The 21,287-nt window shown below is 39.4% G+C and overlaps 7 protein-coding genes across 7 annotated transcripts; 2 read left to right on the top strand and 5 right to left on the bottom strand.

The window, feature by feature from the left end:
• Positions 1–169: 169 nt before the first annotated feature.
• I206_104488 (uncharacterized protein) lies at positions 170–1,072 on the bottom strand (the record flags this gene model as incomplete). The annotated part of the gene is made up of 1 exon (XM_019153784.1): positions 170–1,072. One exon carries the CDS (start codon positions 1,070–1,072, stop codon positions 170–172), a length of 903 nt encoding a protein of 300 aa, XP_019012524.1.
• Positions 1,073–2,788: 1,716 nt separating this feature from the next.
• Positions 2,789–5,442, bottom strand: I206_104487 (uncharacterized protein; the record flags this gene model as incomplete). Its single annotated transcript, XM_019153782.1, has 9 exons — positions 2,789–2,910; positions 2,971–3,618; positions 3,677–3,792; positions 3,855–4,039; positions 4,098–4,152; positions 4,223–4,329; positions 4,385–4,585; positions 4,659–4,708; positions 4,776–5,442. The coding sequence occupies 9 exons, from the start codon at positions 5,440–5,442 to the stop codon at positions 2,789–2,791; spliced, it is 2,151 nt and encodes a 716-aa protein (XP_019012522.1).
• Positions 5,443–6,268: 826 nt separating this feature from the next.
• On the top strand, positions 6,269–7,105 carry I206_104486 (uncharacterized protein; the record flags this gene model as incomplete). The annotated part of the gene is made up of 1 exon (XM_019153781.1): positions 6,269–7,105. One exon carries the CDS (start codon positions 6,269–6,271, stop codon positions 7,103–7,105), a length of 837 nt encoding a protein of 278 aa, XP_019012521.1.
• Positions 7,106–7,289: 184 nt separating this feature from the next.
• Positions 7,290–13,653, bottom strand: I206_104485 (uncharacterized protein; the record flags this gene model as incomplete). Its single annotated transcript, XM_019153780.1, has 13 exons — positions 7,290–7,360; positions 7,444–7,962; positions 8,022–8,104; positions 8,162–9,372; positions 9,426–9,634; positions 9,697–9,865; positions 9,947–10,201; positions 10,280–10,461; positions 10,523–10,648; positions 10,720–12,357; positions 12,425–12,548; positions 12,686–13,363; positions 13,549–13,653. 13 exons carry the CDS (start codon positions 13,651–13,653, stop codon positions 7,290–7,292), a joined length of 5,370 nt encoding a protein of 1,789 aa, XP_019012520.1.
• A 907-nt stretch (positions 13,654–14,560) lies between these two features.
• Positions 14,561–15,976, bottom strand: I206_104484 (uncharacterized protein; the record flags this gene model as incomplete). Its single annotated transcript, XM_019153779.1, has 6 exons — positions 14,561–14,729; positions 14,795–14,938; positions 15,002–15,198; positions 15,271–15,388; positions 15,445–15,611; positions 15,734–15,976. 6 exons carry the CDS (start codon positions 15,974–15,976, stop codon positions 14,561–14,563), a joined length of 1,038 nt encoding a protein of 345 aa, XP_019012519.1.
• A 616-nt stretch (positions 15,977–16,592) lies between these two features.
• On the top strand, positions 16,593–19,352 carry I206_104483 (uncharacterized protein; the record flags this gene model as incomplete). The annotated part of the gene is made up of 8 exons (XM_019153778.1): positions 16,593–16,739; positions 16,802–17,095; positions 17,156–17,782; positions 17,840–18,269; positions 18,331–18,784; positions 18,859–19,039; positions 19,107–19,181; positions 19,245–19,352. The coding sequence occupies 8 exons, from the start codon at positions 16,593–16,595 to the stop codon at positions 19,350–19,352; spliced, it is 2,316 nt and encodes a 771-aa protein (XP_019012518.1).
• A 619-nt stretch (positions 19,353–19,971) lies between these two features.
• Positions 19,972–20,719, bottom strand: I206_104482 (uncharacterized protein; the record flags this gene model as incomplete). The annotated part of the gene is made up of 3 exons (XM_019153777.1): positions 19,972–20,246; positions 20,307–20,567; positions 20,632–20,719. 3 exons carry the CDS (start codon positions 20,717–20,719, stop codon positions 19,972–19,974), a joined length of 624 nt encoding a protein of 207 aa, XP_019012517.1.
• Positions 20,720–21,287: the final 568 nt, after the last annotated feature.

The following is a 21,287-nucleotide window of genomic DNA, read 5'->3' as shown; positions in this document are numbered from 1 at the left end:
TGAAACTGGATAAAATACTGCTTTATACAACCAAAAGAGAATGGAAATGAGTGTAGTGAACGCTTTTTCATTTGGATAAGAATGAAACATAGATATGTAGGTGGTGAGAAAGGTGTTAAAGAAAGACAAGTAGGTGCAGACCATTATCAATCACCTATATTGACCTTTGTTACCAAAAGGAACCCATGTCTTCGGTTATATCACCGTTAAACTGCATAGCCTTTCCTTCGCAAACCATAGCACTGTATGACGTGTTGGTTTCTGGATTGACTTTATCAGACCAGTTTATCTGTAAACCTTGATTAGAGGATTTCACGTCATCGTACTTGACTGTTCCAATTGGCGATTTGTTCTCCTTCTTTTCTCCATCCGGTTCTTCGTCTTCATCCGATTCTTCATCTGAAGATTCATGAGCATCTTCATCTCCATCATTTACATGTGTTGTAGTACCTGGATAAGACTCCTGTAATTGCCTCTGCTTCTTAATCAATTTTCCGATCAGTCTTCTCTGTGCTGTAGATTGCTTAGATCCCAGGTTCAACTGAGTAGCATCATCATGACATTGAGGATCACGATGTCTAACTATACCCGAAGCGACCGTGGATTTTCTACTATTTTCTTCGTTATATTGAATTCCTCCATTATCCTCTACATTTGTATTTTCGAATGTCACCTCAACAGCAAGTTGTTCTTCACCGTTTTTGTCAGCTGAATATCCTGATTCAATAGGGTTTTCTTCGTGAATAGAAGGATTCGTAGTTTCGCTAATCAAAGTAGTTCCCGAAGGATCATGAGATACTACGGGATCTAGATCAATAATCATCTGATCAGGAAGTCGTGCGTCATTAACGAGAGTCACAGAAGATCGTCGACTGTTTGGGATACTCGATCCGTACGATGAAGGAGTTTGTTGGCCTAAGTCAGCTTGATATCCTTCGTGGCCGTCGTCAGAGGAATCAATAGGAGTTTCTGAATTAGTGATGATTCCTTCACTATGTAAAGTATCGGATTCCGGATGAGTAATATTGCTCATGTTACTAGCATTGCTCAGGTTGTTTGAGTTGACTCGCATGATGGCTAAATATGTGATGATAAGTAGTACTGAGAGTTGAAATTTGGATGAATATATCTTGATAAGTAATTGTGTTTGAAGTGGGAGAAGAAGTGAACAGTGAATTCCCATTATATATACACAATCTACAGCTCTAGTAGCCCACCCTAAAGACGAGTGGCGATATGAGACCTACAATGATGAAAAGAGAAATCTAGATCCTCCATTGTACCAAACGAAAAAGGAGCCTCGAAATGGCTTCTGGCTCCACATTCGAAACCTGTATGATATCATCAATGAGGTCTTCGAGAATACCTGATGTTGTTCATGGAAAAGGCTTATCTTATCAATTTTTCTTACAGGACGCTTGGCATCTGAGGAAACTTGCACTATTAACTTGAATGAGATCGATCAATGCGATATCACCCGAGTTGCAAGCTATGTTTCGTGGAGCTTTACTCAAAGGAGTGGAACAAGGATCATCCAAAAAGACGAGCCTGGAACAAATCATCCAATTCTTCTGATTTTGTTCGAAAGATTCTACAAGATCCGTCCGCTTAAAAGACATCGAGAGCGTCATTGTGATGAGATGGTGGGAATGACGAGATGGGGGCTGATCAAACATATACTCGTCAGAAAAAGGACAATAGTCATGCCTGTCTTATCATCGCGTCATCGATAGTCCGGTTGATCCGGCTCTAGATTTTATCTTATTCAAACTCGTACAATGGAGTTAGTCTACGTCAATCCGGGATTACCGGCGAGCATGACTCAATGATGATGTATGATCAGTTCTGAAAGCAAACAGGTAACAGTCATATCTATGACATAGACATTACTTCATCATACGTAGTGCCACATAAGGATTGTATTCAATCTCAAAATGATAGCTACCAAGCCCATCGGACAGTAGCCAATGCTGTACTACTTCATAGAACCACTCTTATACTTCTTAGCCTTCTTGTTTCTTCTTTCTTCTTTTCGTAGCTGTAGGAGAGGGTAGAGATGTTTGACTGATATGAGTCGTTTGACCGATATTCACGGAGGAAGTAAAAGCGTAATTGTGTTGAATTTCACTTTGTACACTTCTTGTACCGCCACTTTGAGTATTCCACCGGAGCCATCAACATCTTTAGCAAAGGTACGCATGGTTTCAGGCCCCGTAGTCTGTCGATCGTCATCACTGTCATCGTCACTGACCGAAGGACGTGCTGTACTTCGAAAGAGTGTTCGGCGATGAGAGCTCGTTGTTCGATCAAACAGTAGGGAGATATCCTGTTTATGTCGACCAAGTACAGTGTACTGGTAAGACGGTCGTGCATATCCTCATGCACACACCGCTTGCCGGTATCGATTAACCACGGCGCCTCACTCCTGCTAACGAAGAGACAATCAAGGAGGACTACCGTAGATTGAGCGATACCTGACTGCATAAGTCCCTGCCAAGCATCAGACTGATACTTGATTCCCTCAGATAGATCTGGACTGATCGGCCAGCCAGTCTTATGCGCCTTGTCTGTATTATCAAGGGACTTTTTATACCCACTTAATGTAATATACATCCGAAGTTCGTAATCTCTATGATGATTATACCTTGTTGTATCCGCTAAAATAATGAATATCGATACAATAAAACTCAATTTACCTTATTGGAAAACCAATCTTTATAAAATACAAGGCCGATCGCCCCTTGAATTGGAAACGGAAACATGTCTATGCCTTATGATGAATCCAGTATCATGCTCCTAGAGTCTCTTCAAAGAAGTCTATACTTGCTAGACCTTCCATGGAAGATTGCAAGTTCGATACTTCTCTCACAGCAGATTTAGCAGCTTTGAGTAATTGAACTGGACCGCATACTGGAAGTATAGATTATATCAGCAAATGTATATTCCAACCGGGGAAAAAAGCAAACTCACCAGAAACGTTCATAGGTCCTTTAGAAGTTTCAGCATCTTCTTTAACGATACTATTCAATTTAGCTCTTCCTCTTCTCCATGTAATCTTTTCAGCAGTTTCAGGTGTTAATCCATATTTACCTAATATATTTTGTCTTTTAGGTATAAAAAGCATTTCATCTCTTGATTCAGTCATTGGTGTATTAGGTACACAAGTACGACAACCATCATCCCATCCTCTATCTTGTTCTCTTAATGCCATAATTCTAGGACCAACTTGATTCAAAGTTTCATTTAAATCTAATTCTTGTGGCCAAGGTTCATCTGAAGAATGAGATTTTGTAACGTATATATCAATTTTAATTTCAATATTTTCAGGTGAATCTTTAATACCTTCATTAAGTAAAGGTGATATCCATTCAATATCTTCAGCATGCCGTATATGCCATACTAAATGTAATTTTCTAACTGCTGATTTCCCTTTCCTTGCGTTTTGTGATATTTGTAAGAAATGACCGCATACGAAAGTGACTCCTGTTCCACCTGCTAGTAATAAAACGGTGGAATATGAATCGAGCGAGTGAGCGAAACCGTAAGGACCTTCAATGTATAGAGGTATGTCTGTGTTCAAATCGGAAGAAAGAGCAGTACGAAGACGTTTGGTGAAGCCTATACATCCGGACATGGTCAATACGTCTCACCTAAAATAACTGCCTCGACTACTCACCTGTATGCACACGGACTAAAAAGTACGCTTCGTTCGCTGTTTCTGTCGGTATATTGGCGATGGAGAAAGGATGCGACTCATGGGGCATTCCCGATATCGAAGGTGCCGAGATGAAGCTAAAGCGTATCGTGAGATATAAGCTTCGGAAGTTCTGAAGATTGTCTTTTACCAGACTTACGCATGCTGACCAGCTTTCCAATGAAAATTCTCTCTCTTGATCGTAATCCTCATAACATCGTGATCTAGCAATTCAATCTTGCAATCCCCATTTGAGCTCCATTCTCCAGGGCGATGGAAATTATTTTGGTAAATCACTTGAGCGAAACGTAATAGTCGATCAAAGATCCAAATGACCATAGCGGGCTTCGAGGATCGATCGGTCAGTAAGCCTTCGCTTCAAATTTGTAGCTCTTATACTCACGATAACCCATTGACCAAGCCATCTCCAATGAAACCAAGCTCCAACAAGGTACATACTTTTATATGACATTCAATCAGCTGTCACATTTACCAGTGAATTGTCCATGGTTTCGGAAGCTGACTCACACAGTAAATATGATGTGAGAAGCCAAAAAGAATTCATATGCCATCCGTCTGACGAATCTGAAACTGGTAACCCAAAGCATTGTGAAGCCGAACAAAGCGACGATGCCCTGTAACCTATGTCAATGGATGAATCACGATCACAAGACAGGAATTACTACTCACACATAGAAGATACTGCCTAAAGTCTCTAGCTTCCCATACCCTAGGTGTCCAAAGTATTGCATGACCCCAACTAGACAACAGACATATTCGTGAACTTGCACGATGTAGGTAATTCAATTTCTGATAGGTTATCCCTGTGAGGGAAGAAATGGGGTTATTCTTGCTGACTAGTAGTAAGATGATCGGTAATTGCGAGAAAGACTAAAGTGTCGCGGAGGTTAGCATGTGTCGGTGGTTGTGAGGACCGAAAACATGCTCAGTAAGCATCACTAACCATAATTCCGAGTCGATTTGCGATGTTATCGTTTCGCAAAGGGAACCAAGCTATCAAAATTATCGTTTGAGCATTGTCGCGTCACTAGGTAGTCAGAAGAAAGCCCAAGAGACTCACATTCCGCCAGGTGTATGCATAAATACAAATACACTGTACAATATAATATCGTGAAAGCAGCATCCATAAAAGTTTCCGGACCATATAACCACCAAGGAAATTGTCTAAGATACATTGTATTCCTAAAAGATGCCGATAATCCAGTTATAATCCTTCTTATCCTACCCCGTTTACGAGTCAACCCCGGATCTATCCGTGAAGTAGAATTGATTGATCGATTCTCATTCTCTTCCTGTGTTGCGTTGTTGTCGTTGTCATCATCATCATCGTCGTCGTCGTCGTTGATATTATCTGATAATGGTTTATAATAACTATTTTGTTCCAATTTTTTGATGTATTTCCTCCTCCTATGACTATGTTTTATTTGTCGATAAACATGACAAGTGACCATCAAACCGAAAACACCTAAAATCCAATACCAACTATATGGCATAACATATGCTTTATACATTACTGGTCCATCATGTTGTTTATGACCATGTCCTCCTATATGAGCTGTAACGTTGAGAGGTCCATTCCCATGTTCACACACTGAAGGAGCCGATATAAGCATGGAGGTAGGAGTAGGTGTCATCGATGAAGGAGGAAGACCATTTATTATTGTGGCATGGTCAGGGAAGATGGGCATAATGAAAGGCTGTTGGGGTGGAGAGGTTTGATCTATCATTGTGGACGAATTCAATGACTTCAGCTTAATCTGATTCTACGATAATTGCCTATGATGAAGAGGAGAAACTTCATGACCATCACACCTGCCAAGCAAGCGATGAGATGATCATGTATACACTATGATGGTAGAATGAATTTGTTATATCCAAGAAAGCCAATGGCAAAAAGAACGACATCGTGTGAATGAACAAGTCTAATTGACTTTGCATTAAATTATCAGATAAGTGACTGGACTGACCTCGTGATACACCATATCTCAGCATATCATCCTTCGTCCCGTTCCTTCTCCCTTTCCTCCTTGAGGCGTGAGCGAAAGCTTAGCTCAATCTATGAGAAAAGTCAAAGGTTGACTGTGCAAGTAATATCGACCGAACTTTCCGATTCCTTTTGTTTTATATGAAAAAGGCGCCGTATGGGAGATCTTAATCTGATAAGCCAAAGGAACCCTCGAAGTGAGTTTCTGCGGTGGATTGATAGAGGGAAAATAGTAAAACGTGATGGTGTGATAGTCTGTTTGTTTCGATTAAGTAAGAATATCCAACTTTTCGGCCGGTTATCAGATAAACTCTCAACAGAGAGGAATGTTTATTACTCTCTACCAAACTTGACCTATGACCTATTCACTTCAGGGTAATCAGGTGTAACCAATCGATTTTGACTTTTTCTTTCATTTAAGCGCCAAGTGCGGACGATCATATGATTAACTTATTGAATGGTTTGTCAACGTTAATGTGCGTACCAATTTCCAAGCTAAGCTGCTGAAATCAACAATATCGCATTCGCACTCGTCACGCTACTATTTAGTGGATGTCCTCAACGAATCAATGCCAGTGGTTACAGATTTCTCTTCTGCAGAATATTGGTCCAATCGATTCGAAACTGAAAAATCTTTTGAATGGTTAATATCAAATGAAGATTTAATTCCATTCATAATTGATAATTTACCTAATCAATTTAATGATTTACAAGAAGAGACTCTTGGACAAGAAGAAGAAGAAAATGTTTTAAATATATTACATTTCGGATCAGGTACTTCATCTTTAGGTTTTAATTTACAAAATCATTTAAATTCAAATTTAAATAAAAATAAAAATCGAAAAGGTGAAAGAAAAAGAAAAATTCAAATTTATGATTCAGATTATGTTAAACCACCTTTAATTAATTTTGAAATTCCATTTTTACTTTTAGATGTATTAAATTTAAATTCTTTAAAAAAAAATTCGGTTTCAAAAAAACAAAAATGGGATTTAATAATTGATAAATCAACTTGTGATGCAATTTCATGTTCATCAAATTTATCTTCTTCATCATTAGATGATAATAATGATGATAATGATAATGATAATGATCAAATAAATAATCCAATTGAAAGATTATTATTTAATCTATCTAAAATTACTTTAAAAAATTCAAGATGGATTTCAATTTCTTATTCTTCAAATAGATTTAATGATAATAATAATAATAATAATAATAATAATAATAAATTAGAAAATGAAATTAATTTAAATAAATTTGGATGGAAATTAATTAAAAAACAAATGATTTCTACAACTTATATACCAGGTGGTAAAATGATTAAAGATTTCAAATCAGGAAAAGAAAGAATTGTACATGAACCTGAAACTGGTATTTGGATGTATATATTAGATAGAATATAAAATTCAAAACAATAAACAATAACTCAATAAGTAAAGTAGACTGAATACCTAGCAAAATATATGCCAATTTTTTATAAAATTATCGTCAACAAATGCATATGATACACTACAAAATCAAAATTCATTTATGCAAAAAAATAAACTATAAAACGAAAACAATGCTTAAATATATCGATACTCTCACTTATAAAGGTAATCCATCAGGACCTAAAGCAATTTTAACTTTTTTCTTTACAGGTTTCTTCGAACTTTCACCTATTACAATTAAAAAATCAAAAATCAAAAAATCAGTTTTTACAAAAATCACATATACATATTTTCATATAACTTTTACTCACCTTCAGGTGCTTTTCTCTTTGTATTTACTTTTTTCTTTCCATTTTCTTTTGGTGTAGATGTTCCACCACTACCACCACCAGAAGGGTCATCTTCACCAAAATCATCATCTTCATTATTTCCCGTTCCTTTATTAGGATTTTTAAAAAAACCATCATCTTCATCATCTACATTTAATTTATCTAATGAATCACCAAATCCAGATTTATTTTTATTTCCTATTAAAGAAGGTACAATATATCCATGAGCTTCTGCTTGTTTTCTTTTAGCAACTGATTCTGCTAATTCTTCATCATCCATAAATAATGATGCAATTTCAGAAGGTTTTGCAACATCTGAAATTGATTTAGTTCCAACAACTATATCTTGTACATCTTTTTTCGCTCTTGCCATTTTTAAAATTCTTTCTTCTATAGTACCTCTTGATATTAATCTATAAACTGTTACTTGTTTAGTTTGACCAACTCGATGAGCTCGATCCATAGCTTGAGCATCTGAAGAAGGATTCCAATCGTGGTCGTCTAAATTTTACGCTCAGCAATCATTTTACCTCGTGGAATGATTTCCATAGTTGACTTACAGAATATAACAGTGTCCGCGGCTGTAAGATTGATACCTAATCCACCAGCTCGAGTACTCAGACAGAATACGAATATATCGGGGCTGATTAAAAGATTCATCGTTAGAAACACAACCTAAAACAATAAAAAGAAAACCCACTTTGTCTGCCAGGACGTAACCATATCTCTTCTTTCTCCAATAGGCGATGATCCATCCAATCTCAAATACTTGTATTGACGGAAAATCAAATATTCCTCAATTAGATCCATCATCTTGGTCATTTGGAAATAAAGTAATACTCTATGTCCACCATCTTTAAGTTCTCTGAGTAAATCATCTAATCTAGATAATTTGGCAGAATCCACTATAAGTCTTTTAGTTGGTGGGATTGTTAAAGTAGAAGAAGGAAGTTGATCGGTTGAAGAATGATTGAAAAGACCTTCTGAAGGTATATCTGTAGATACAAGATTATTTAATCGTTTCGATGATAATGGATCATCAACTTCTGAAGGTTTTAATCCGTATACAACCTCTTTCAAAAGTGGATCATCTAATGATTGATCTTGATAATTCAGATAAGATCTATTAGATATAACAGGTTTGATTAAAGGAGCAATAACGTTATCTGATGAAAACTTGGCATCTGGTCTAGATAAATAAGATTGATTCCATACATTGGTTGAAATTTCTCTTAATGGTATACCGGATGGTGATGTAGCGTTCGGAACTTTGAGAGGGATACTAAATTTCTTATTGTTCGATGCTGCTAAATCATTTTCATCGACATATGCTCCATCGAATATTTTCTTTTTCGCAATTGTCGATTCATGTAAAAGTGAGATTAGAGGATGAGATTTAGCTAATTTCGTTATTGTTCGAGGCGATTGTTGGGATGAGAATTTGAGGAAACCAAATTCATTGTTGTTCTTGGTGATTTGACTAGATATCCAATCTTCATTCCAGATGTTCATAAGGTTATTCATGACATAGGTATCACTTCCTGCTAAACTCTCCTCAGAAGGTAGATCAATCTTACCACCATCTGTCCAAAGGATTCTTGGAATGGTTACTTCGATGGCGTTCTTCGCCGACTCAGGGAGGTATAGTTGATCACCTTCTCTAGCTAAGTTTCCAGATTGAGAGAAACTTCCAAACATGTATGGGGAAACTACGTCTGCCCTTTCGAATAGATCCGGATGATTACAAACTTTTCTAAATTGCATTACCAAATTCATAAGATTCTTTGCGCCGGAAGTATCGGTGACATTGTTAGCTTGAGCGATAAGGTCAGATATGGATACTCGCTGTCGAAGGGCTTTGTAGATTTTTCGTTGGCGTTGCGATAGATCAACAAGCAAATCAATTTCGATCTGTACGATCGCATCAGCTACTGCGAAGAAATCATAATGCTAGATGCACTCACCTTGTCACCGAGCTCCTTCTGTACATGCTTTTTAACCCGTCGCAACATGAATGGCTTGAGAATCATATGCAATCGTCGAAGTTGTTCAGGTTGAAGTGAGCCTCCTGAACCGCCAGCAGCATTTTCAATATCTTTCGAGAACCATTCTGAGAATTCTTCATGCGAGTCGAACAATGACGGCATGATGAAGTGGAGTAGAGCCCAAAGTTCTGATGAATCATGCATATCAGGTAATGCCCTTTGTCAAATTACAATTGGAACGTGAGCTTACCGTGCATAGAATTCTGAATTGGAGTACCGGTCAACAAAAGCCTGTTTCTACAGTGCAGCGATAAAAGCGATTTCCATCGATTCGAAGAAGATGACTTGATAGCTTGAGCTTCATCCAGAATCATGTATTGCCATTTCATTCCTTGGAGGTATTTTTCGTCGAGAACGGCCTAGTACAACAATCAGGTCAGATAAAGTAACGGCCGAAAGCTACTGTCCGGTTTCTATCGGGCTTATGATAGGATACTCACGAGCTGATAACTGGTGATCAAGATATGGAATGGCGAACTCTCATTGTAAGTTTGATTCTTTTTTGACCAGACCTTTCTTAGAGTTTCCCTGTCCTTGGGCCCACCCCAATAAGGTAAAGCTTTTAGACGAGGAACGAATCTTGCTAATTCCTGTTGCCAATTATGCAATGTTGATGCTGGTGCAATTACAAGGAAAGGTCCCCACAAATTGTGGACTTCTGCCAAGTAAGCCAGGAGGGATATCGATTGAATTGTCTGTAACGCGGCAACATAATTAGTAGGTTCCTTGTGCCGCGTAGGGATGTTCCAAGGACGGTCAATTGATTGACTCACTTTACCCAACCCCATTTCGTCTGCCAGAATCCCATTGATACCTTGTTCGTACAAATTTCCCAACCATGTCAAACCTTTCAATTGGTATTCCTTCAGCTGAGCCATCAACATCTTGGGTTGAGTGATGGTGACAGAGTTTTCACCCAATGAAGGATTCTGGAAGTTGAGTTCTTCGCCGTCCACTAGAAGCAACAAGCAGGCGCATCAGTACGAGCACCGAAAGGTCTGATCGCTTCAACTCACTCGTATCATCTTCCTGGGCACCTCGTTGAGCATTAGCTTGATCGAAAGCAGCTGCTTTATCTTTTGCAGCTTGTACTGCAGCTTGAGCTCCTCTCGCAGCATGACGTCGAAGGTTTTCCTCGTCGTCTGGAGAACGAATACATTAGTAACGAGTTGTCTATCCGTACGAGTTCAGTCAAGGGGCTTTGGCAACTCACCATCATCATAATCTATATCAGGAAGTATTTCACCATCATCACCTAAACCTAAATCTTCATTATTATTTAAACCATCTTCTATAGTTGTAATTGGTTTTTCCATTCCATCAGCTTGTTCAGCTTCAGAAGTTTTAATTTTTTTACCAATAAAATGACTATATAATTCAGTTTGAGTTAATAAGAAATTTAATTTTCTTGCTTGTCTTTTTGATTCTCTTGCTTCTTCTTCTGCTTTTGCTTTTTCTAAAGATTCTTTTTCAGCTTTTTTTCTTGCTAAAAGTTCTTCTTTTTCATTTTTTTTCCAATAAATTAACATTTCTTTTACAATTCTTTTACCTTTTGAAATAGAATCTTTTGTTATTTTATTACGTTGTGAAATTTTTAAATTTTTTGTACCATGTCCATTTCTTACTGCTGCTTGAATTCTACGTATAGCTGATTGTTTAACTGTTGTATCATATCCTTGAAATACTCTATATATTTTTGGTACATCTCTAACAATATTATTCCAAATCATTTTTTGTAAATCTTCAACCATTTCAAATCTAATTTTAGCTTCAATTTCACTAATTCCTCTAGGATCATATGAATTTGGTGAAGGTCCAGGTGATTTTTCAGGTTGTAAATCAATATATTCAGATTGAGCAAAAGGTAAATCTAACATGGAATTAACTTCTTCATCAATTGCTTGAGGTTGAGGTGCAATAGTAATAGGTTTTTCAGATTTCTTATTATTTGAAGATTTTGTAGATTTCTCTACTGGAGGTGTATCCTCTAAAGTTGTAGGAGGTTTAGGAGGTCTTGTCCATCTACCTTTTCCAACTCCAGGTTCTTTAGCTTTACTTTTCTTTTTATTACCACCTCCATTACTTGTTTGACCATCCATTGCACTTGATCCACCAATTGATCCACCTCTTATAGATCTATCAAAATCATCTTCATCAATGAAAATATCAGAATATCTATGATGATCATCTTCAGAATCAACAAATTTAATTTCTTCTTGATCATTTTCTAATTTCCTTTTCTTAGATTTCGCTTTATTTTTTTTAGGTTTTGGTATTGATTGTTCATCACCTAATAAAGCAGCTATATCCGCATCTGTTTCACCATTTATTGTAATATCTCCACCAATAGAAGTATCTCCAGCTTCTGAACCTTCATATCCATCTAAAGTATTTGATTTTCTACCTTTTTTAGATTCAATACCTCTAATTCTTTTCCATCCTTTTGCAGGTCCAGGTTTTTTACGAACAGTTCCATCTTTATTAACTGGTGCTCCTCCATCTTTTTCTTTCATACGTAACCACATTTCATCTTGTACAGCTTTAACATCATCTTCTGTTAAACCGCTAATATCATTTGTTTCAATCTTTTGAATTACTTCTGCTCGAGTTAATCCACATGGTTTCACTATTGCATTTGGATCTCTCGATTCTTGTTCTTCATCAGCATTGGAAATATCGTCATCCTCATCATCCTCGTCATCGTCACCGAAATCAGGTACTGGTGCGTCAGAAGGAGGGAATGCGGAAGGAGAAGAAGCAGCTTCGTCCCCTACTAAACCAAGTAACTCGTCGTCTAAATTGACACCTGATTTGCCGCCCTGAGATTTTCGCGTGTATTTGCGCTTGCCAGCTGTATTTCATGGAGTACATCAGTCAAATTCTGCCTTGTTCAAAGACTATACATGTTTAAAACACACCTTTGGCTTTTGATTTACCTGATTGACCTTCTTCCATAACATGCCCAGGCATTTGAGGTAGGTTGAGAGGTTCCTCTGAAGTCATCTTTGATTTGCGTGATGCCTTTTTGCCATTGACGGGAGGCTGTGTGTTTTAGGTCAGCTCTCCTGGATTAAAGGATACGAAGCAAGAGAAAAGGGGGAAGCTTTGGTAGATGGCATGGCGATTGGAATAGTGTACGAAGAATTGGAGGGATGTCATAATTGAATGAACAGACATACCTTATAAACATTAACGAATTTAATCATTTCTTCCACTTCATCCTCTCTCTTGACTTGATATCTTTTCAAAACTGATTCCCAAATATCTTCATTACCCAAAAGTTTATCATCCGGTCTTATAGCTCTAGCATTATTCTCAACTTCTACAGGAATAGTAGATGATATTTTAATTGGTGAGAGTGATAAAGAAGATCGATGATGAGATTGATTTTGATTATGAGGGGAATTACCATTATATGTTGGTTGTGGTGGTGGTGAAATGAATCTTGATTTAACAGGTGAAGGTGAATTATAATTTCCTATCGATGTTGTTGTTGTTGTTGTTGAAGGATAATCAATAATTTCTCTTTCTCGATCTCTTGAAGTAAAAGAAGTTGTAGTATGATTTGGTGGTAATCCATCATGAGATTTAATTGAATAAGAAGGAATTATTGTAGAAGGTCTACCAAATCCACTTTCATATTCATCATAAACTTTATCATAATATGCAGCTGTTGAACTACTTGATCCATTATTAGGTGGATCATATCTATCATATGATCTTGATGAGGATGCTACAGGAGCAGGGTAATCGTGAATTGAACGATGAGAAGTAGAACGAGGAGGTGAAGGTGGATTTGAAGGGTTCACTAAAGCTGAAAGGGACATTCGTGAGGAAGGTTGTCGAGGTGGTGATGCCTAGAAGAGTATGAAGTGGGGGTCAGCCATGAATCTGAAGCGATTGTCAAGAGAAGGCAAAATAATGTCCGAGTAAGGTAGATAGAATGAATAAGGATACTGAAGCTATCTTTCATGGTACATCCGATACAGATACGAGATTTTGTATCTGATCCATCGTGCTTGAGAAAAAACATTGTACTCACCTCCAACACTCTTCCACCGCCATTCATGCTGACTCTATTGGTAGGTGATTTACTTGATCCAGAAGAAGGGCGCCTTGTAAAATGCGAATGGTGATGATCCGCCATTATACTTGTATCATTCGATGCTGTTTATCAAGCTGAATTGCTCTTGTGAGGAAGTGAGCTATAACGAGATATGTGAATGATTGGACGGTTGGTCTGGTTTGTATAATGAATAAGGTGACGTGTACGTGTTTTGTATTGTTCTGTGCGGTCAAAAGTCCAGTCAGCTTAATTCACCATCAAAAGTCATCCTGAAACAAATTCATATGCATGAATCAGCTCATACGATGATGCTCACAGTCTAATCACTTAAGTACTATAAAGTGAATAATAGTATTTCCTATCCACAACAAGCTGGTTGTAATGTACAATTAGATTGATACGGTGTTTTGATGCATATAATTCCGCCGTCATACGCTTTAGTGCATGATTTCTTGATAAGGATGATTTGTTCGTTAGTATGATGATTTAAGGATCGATGATGATGAAAGCTATTATGGTGGCGATGAGATACTTTATAAAATGGGAATATTATGAATGCATGATATCTTTATTTCCTTTTGAATCTGATGGGATGAATAATGAAACCGTCATCTTTCTTTTTCAAACCCCACCTTGAACCTCCAATTCCCTTTTCTTTTTCTTTGTGGAATAATTAATAATATGCTTGGGATGGAATTTAAACCCAATTCGCCATACACCTATTATTTTCTTTTCGATTGATTATATCGTTAACTAAAACCACAAAAGTCCCTGAATCACACATCTAAATTGGAATCGCGTAAAAAGAAAGAACCATTATCACTTTTACACGTGTTTCATTATATCTAAATAAACTGGAATCCTTTGTATACCCAGAAATAAAAGACCACGTCATGTATATATTCATTTACTTTTAAATGCATTAAGAATAACATAATGTATAATTCCCCCCATTCAAATCCAATATCCCTCCACTTGATTTCCTGTATTATACCTTTGCATCTGCTCCTTTCGTAGTTGTAGCTTGAATTGTGGGGGGAACTCCTACTGAAGGTAATGAAGCACTAGCTGTTGCATTAGGGGATGTAGCTGAAGAAGCTCCAGGAGCAGGGGAAGAAGAAGCTAATCTTGCATCTAAAGCTTTCAATGCTAATGCTCTGAATGCATAGAATAAGTGGTATCAGCTGAGTTACAGTGCTATATTGCATCAAGAACAACATACCTCCTTCGTTCAGCTTCTGCTCTTGCTCCACCTGGACCAGGTAAAAGACCATAACTGGCCGCAGTAGGTTCATCCCATGCTTGTACCAAGCCAAGCTTGACTGCAACTTTGAATACTTGATTGCCCAACATAGCTACGTATGGTCTATACCCAAGTGAGGAAGGGTCAGCTGGTTTTCTTTTCGAAGGATTCGGGATCATAACCTACCTGATGATAGGGGGGAACCAATATTGGAAAGCAAAAGTTTCACTTCTATCACCTCTGAAATCGCCATTTTCAGACAATTTGAAGAACCTCAAGTATCCCCAAGCGATGATGAATCCGAATTGAATCAAAATAGTAGGTGATGGACCAAATACAATTACCGTGACGTTGGATATGAGAAGATGAATACCTGGGAGACTCTGCGAAAGTGATGCGTATGTTTAGCATATTGATGGAATGAATAGCCGTTTCGGTATCATAGGGAAGCTCACCTTTACTTTGACTTTGAATTTACCCAAAAGTTGTACTTGATGTTCGGGTATCAATTGAGTGAAAGCGACCAAGAATCCAACTTGTAATCCTGATAAACCGTGGTATGGTAATCCGTAGCTATAAGACGGAATGTCAGTCATCGCTATCAAGCTACTTGGATGGGTTATACATACAGAGCTTCCTCTTGACCGAGTACAAACCACATCAACCAGCTAAAACCAAAGGCAATGACATTTGATCCTACAATGGTTATTACACTAAACTTGATGAGTTCACGTATACCCCATACTCTCTCGAGGTATCTACATGCGAGGGGTATAGAGATGACTGAGACGATGAGCTACAGGTGGATATACCATGTTAACACGGTTCGGAAGTTTAAAGAGAACATGAGAAAGAGAGAGGAAAGTCGCCAGGAAGAAAGAACGAGAGTAAGTCATGTATCGAGAAGAAAGTACTCACCCCGAATAAACTCAACTCTACCAATCCCGCCGTAAGTAATGTCCAAGGATACCAGAAACTCTCTCCCGGTGACATTACCAACCAAGGTAATCGACTACCCCATGATCCAGGTTCAGCAGAATTATCCAAAGCCAAATAAGATAATCCTTGAGCTATCACTGAAAGTAAGATGATAGTCAAAGTGATCAATCTTGTACCAAGCGGTATTGACGATAAAAATGGGAGGAATGATATTGCTGGCATTTTGTCGAGGGTAGGCTGGATATATAGCCTTGTTGTATCTTGAGATTACTCCTTTCACTTGACTGAGATAGCCCTTCTTCTGGTTCAATCTCGCTGAACGAAGTGATATCCTTCTCTATATACTTGAGGTCTTGTCAGGTACGAGGATGATCAAGATAATAGATTAAATCAAAAGGGGAATAGTGGTAAAGGGAAACAAGCCAAGTGAATTGGGCACGCGTACATAGCAAATAAACAAAACGCGAAGAATATATATTATTTTAATTATTATTTTATTATTATTTATCCCATATTCCTCACCATACTAGTACTACTTGGTTCGAATGGAGTAAAGAGGGGATATCTCGAAAACAACAAACTATACTTTATCACATATCTCATATTCCCACTACCTCTGTCACAAGACAACAACGCCATCTTCACCAAACTATCTAAAACCAAGGACGAGCTCTTCAACGAGACCTGGCTCGAATATACAGTAGACTCCGCCCTGCTTCCCTTCAAAAGCAGATAAGCATAATCGCCATACTGATAGGTCATCATCAAGACCTCTCGTCAGCTATCTACAATCCGTTTACACATCACATTCATGTCAATATAGCCCTCAACACTCAAGATGCTACCATCAGAACCACCAAAACCATCAAGCAGGGACTTTGACCCCTCAATAGAGGGCGCAGACGATGATGTTGAAATGAGAAGTGAAGATGAATCACCAGGAATAGAATTATCAAGTGTGGAGATAAATATTTTGATCTACCTGGTAGGTTCACATCACTAAATGGTTGTATGGCATGCTCTCCGCTGACAGAACTATCCTTGTAGTATCTACTGGAATCCAATTTCACCCATACAGCCTTCTCGTTATTGAACGAATCCAACCTGCCTTCAACATCACTCTTTCAACATTTTAACCCATCCTACCCCACGCCATCACATCTGAATAATGGCAAGTCAAGTCGTCCGAATGGAGCTACACCAATGCAAGGGACTTCTAAATCACCCGTTCAACCTAATTTTGGTAGATCAGAGGGTAGAATAGAACGAGGTGAATTGATACGGAAGCTTTGGAAGGCTGTTCGTTGGGAAGAGGTGGAGCGACATGTAGCTGCGAATGGAGTGAGCTTATTCTTCTCATCCTGTCGGGGTGGCGGTTTAGCTGACGAGGACTTCCCATAGGAACCATATAAACCTTCTTGTCCTAACCCATTCCATCTATTAATACCGCATGTTTGTCCACCTGCATTCCCTTCTGCCGAGCTTAACCCTCCTCTACCATTACCTGAGGCCTTGCGCTCCGCTACTCCTCCACCACTACCACCTAAACGTCCTGAAGCATTCCCTCCTCCACCGGAGTCAATAGCCGGTCCATCTAAATCAACATCTGCACCTGAAAGTCGGAACAAGCGTAAAAGTAGACAAGCTTCATCCGAATCTCCTTCACGTCAGGTATCTCCTGAGCGAGCCGATTCTCCAGCAAAGGCAAGAACGGCGGACAATGAGGGCAGACGAGAGAAGAAAGCATATAAGAAGCGAGTAAGACTCCGTGAGACCAATGAGAACAACATGGAGGTAGACAACGAAGGGGAGGAAAGCGAAGAGAAGGAAGAAATACCAATCATGGTATCTTCGCCCAAGAAGAAGGATAATTTGAAAGTTCCGAATTCCACATCAGCGTCAAGAGCGCCTACTCCTGACTCACGTAAACCTTCTCCATCGATCAAACCTAAAGATCTGCCGAAAGCACAGGAAAATGGAGATGAGCCGGATGGTAGAGTGGGGAAGTTTGTAGATCACCGTGATGCTGTGAGTTATAAGATATGAGCCTGAGTCCAGATCAAATCGCTGACAGGAAAAGCCCAGGTATCTTGTGTGGCTTGGAACCCTAAGAATACCGATGTTCTAGCTACGGGATCTAGTGATGGTACAGCAAGATTATGGGAATTCACCTCAGCAGGTGATTCTTCCTCATCGCACTTGAAGACTTCCAAGAAGCCTACGGTCATCCACCATAAGTCGATCGAGTCATCAAGGAGGAATGTGACTGCGGTGTGCTGGCATCCTGATGGAACGATGTTGGCCACTGGTTCGTACGACGGAGTAGGCAGATTATTCACACCAAGTGGAAGTATACAAGGGATCATGACATATGGACGAGGTGCTGTGAACGCCATGAAGTGGAATCCGTCCGGGTCAACTATACTTATGGCAAAAGATGATTTCACGGTGACCAAGTGGGCGTATGGGATTGGAGGAAACATGGAAATGAAGCTGAGCTTTGACTCGCACACAAGTAAGCTATCCATTTACCACGTCGCGCTGGAATGCAAAGCTTATATATGTGGATATTACAGAGGAAGTCAACGATGTAGATTGGCTAGACGACGATGTCTTTGCATCTGCAGGAAACGATCATACTATATTCGTTCACCGATCCAACGATAAACGACCTCGATTCACCTTCAAAGGACATACGGATGATGTGACCAAGATCAAATGGTCTCCTGTTCAACCTGATAAACCAGTAACAGCTAGGCTCTTAGCATCAGTATCCGATGATGGAAACGTCATGATATGGAAATTACCCTCTTATCCTGAATTATCAACTCGTAACGGAGCGTCAAGATCTCTGTCTCCTCAGAAGGCTAAAGAAGGTTCAGCAGAAGATGATTATTTCGGAGGTGGTACACCTGTACCTGGAGTAGATCATTGTTTACATAGGTTGACGGTGGTCAATGGAAGTGAGAATAAAAGAATGAACACTCTTGAGTGGAGTAATGGTCAGAACGGAAGGATGCTTCTAGCTGCGTAAGTCGTTCAGTCCTCTAATCACTAGAGACTGCCATGTCTCGAGCCCAGCTGATACATAGTTGACGTTGTAGGGGAGGACAAGATTCGACAGTGAAAGTGTTCGACGCGATTTCTGGAGAATGTTTGCATACTTTGGCAGGATTGGAGACTGGCACTGGATCATTGGCTTTCTCACCCGCTCCATTTGGTGGTAAATTAGGTGCATTGGCAGCTGGGGGATGGGATGGGCATCTGTTTGTATGGGATATGGAGGTGAGTTCGCAATTCAGCTCGTCGGGGCGGTTTGCAGGAGTCGAAGCTGACACTACTCCTTATTTAGTCTGGTAAAGTCTTGCTTTCTCATGAGGTCGAGGAAGATGCTAAAAAGCAAAGTGTGAGAGAACAACCAATGATGGTGAGTACCCGCGTAGAGCTGCCATAAGTGTGAGGGATGTAGCTGATCATCACCTGGTATCAGCTGGCTATCGCTTGGAGAGAGGATGGCAAACACTTGGCATGTGGTTTGCACAATAAAAGTGTGTTGGTGATCAATGTAGATGGGTTGACGGAGAACGAAGAGAAGTAATGATGAATCAAGCAGGGGAGGATCTATGAATGATTTTGTGTAATTTGATTTTTGGGCATTAGGGAATAATCGAAATTATGGCGAACAACTAAGGAATAAGTACAGAAGGAAAAGAATATTATCAAGTATAGTGATTATTTACGGTCAGATGTTATTCAAGTGACATATGCGTATAAATCTAGGCTGTTCACTTGAACAATGACTCGCAGAGTGATTATTCATACGGCTTCGTTGGCGCTGATCGTTGTGTGATAAGGGCATTTTTGTCGTGTCCATTAGGATGTGGAGACCATCGAATCGTAGTCAGTGGCGATATCGTTATTGTGTGAAACGAATTTGGCGGCGTTCGTAAGCAACTCATCAATGGTCGTGCGCAAGGTCACCAATGCAATGATTTTCAACTAAGTGATTATTTTATGATTGTTTTTTAAGAAGTGACGTCTGCAAACACGAGTGTACTCGTATTCCTTGGGTGAACGTCCTCAACAGTATGGGTTATTATTTATCATATGACTTGTAATATACAGAATACCTAATCGGAAGCCTATAGAATCCACTTTGTCATGTCATGGACTGACTGGGTCTAAGCTGTCCTTGAACAAGTGGATGGGGTTGTTACCTATCGCTTATTAAAAAACTGTAGCAAGAGTGCCTCAGTACCTTTGCCATCGTGAACGTTTCCATTGATCTGGTTGGCTTGATCAGAAGCTACAATGTCATGGTGTGTTGTGATACCTTGGCTTTTACCTGAGCCGATATTACCGTTAATCTGTGCAGCCTCACCTTCGACACGAAAGTTTGTGCGGGTTTGGTTGGGTTGTCTTCCGTTATTTTTGGGCATCGCTCGACCACCTCTCTGCCCTGTACTTGCGGCGGAATCGCAGGTATCAACTCCTAAGGATCGATCATGAGCCCATTGTATACGAAAGTCTATCAGTACCTAAAATTACTTACCAGCTGTCTGAGTTGTACCTGAGACTGTATGGGTCTGGGATGCTCCCGAAGCGTTTGATTGTTCTTCGGCAACAGTAGCTGAGCTTACCTCTTCGGTTCTATCTCTGCTCTCTACAACTGTGCCTGCAGAACTTGTAGTGGCGTCAACGGCCGCAGTGGTAGCGACAGATGCTTCTGTGACAGTATCACTACGCTTAGACACATTAGGGTTGACATCGTCCTCGGAATCGGAATGGATCTCCACGATTCTGTCTGAAATACCTGCTCAATTGTTAAGCGTAAATAGGATATCAAATAGTCACTCAAGCCATGCGATATCACTCACCAATCTGAGAGGTCTCGGTACTACTTGAAGCGCTAGAAGTTGGGCGCCTTTGGAACCTTTGCGAGATTTTGTTACGAATACCAGTCATCGTTTGGTTTAAAAGTGTAAAAGTCTGATAATTATGTTATGATTGTGGGAAGTGTAGTTGACTTGGAAGATAATCAATGAAAAGTATGTTGTGAGTTTATGGTAGGATATCAAAAACAAAGTATCGATTTACTGCCTTTTATATCTTCTCAAGGTCTCCTTGTGTTGACTCGCGCTGCTTTCACAGGACGCCTTCTTGATATGCCCTCGTGGCATGAAGGGAAGAGTAGAGCCTTCGTGAATCGTCCTCCCTTGACATGCTGAAGTCTAGATTCATGCACGATGAGAATGTAGATGTTTCGCTCGAGTAATCATGACACTTTGGTGGAGTCAATCATGAATGGATCGACTTATCGTTCAGTCCTTCGCTTAGATCTTAAGATCTTGGACGTCAGCAAGAAAGGAGGTTCATCGTGATTAGCAATCTATTGTGTTTTATTTTGCTATACTGCCTTATGATCTGTATCAGTGTGAGGGATATTCTACCGTTGATGCACAGTACGTTCCACCATAAACATCAGGAGAAGTGTTGATCGAGAGGTCTAGGCCCTGTGTTAGTTACTCAGTAC

Source organism: Kwoniella pini, chromosome 6 (genome assembly GCF_000512605.2).
Source record: "Kwoniella pini CBS 10737 chromosome 6, complete sequence".
Lineage (NCBI taxonomy): Eukaryota > Fungi > Basidiomycota > Tremellomycetes > Tremellales > Cryptococcaceae > Kwoniella > Kwoniella pini.
The sequence above is the reverse complement of the archived record's forward strand: the minus strand, read 5'-3'. Positions and strand labels throughout refer to the sequence as shown.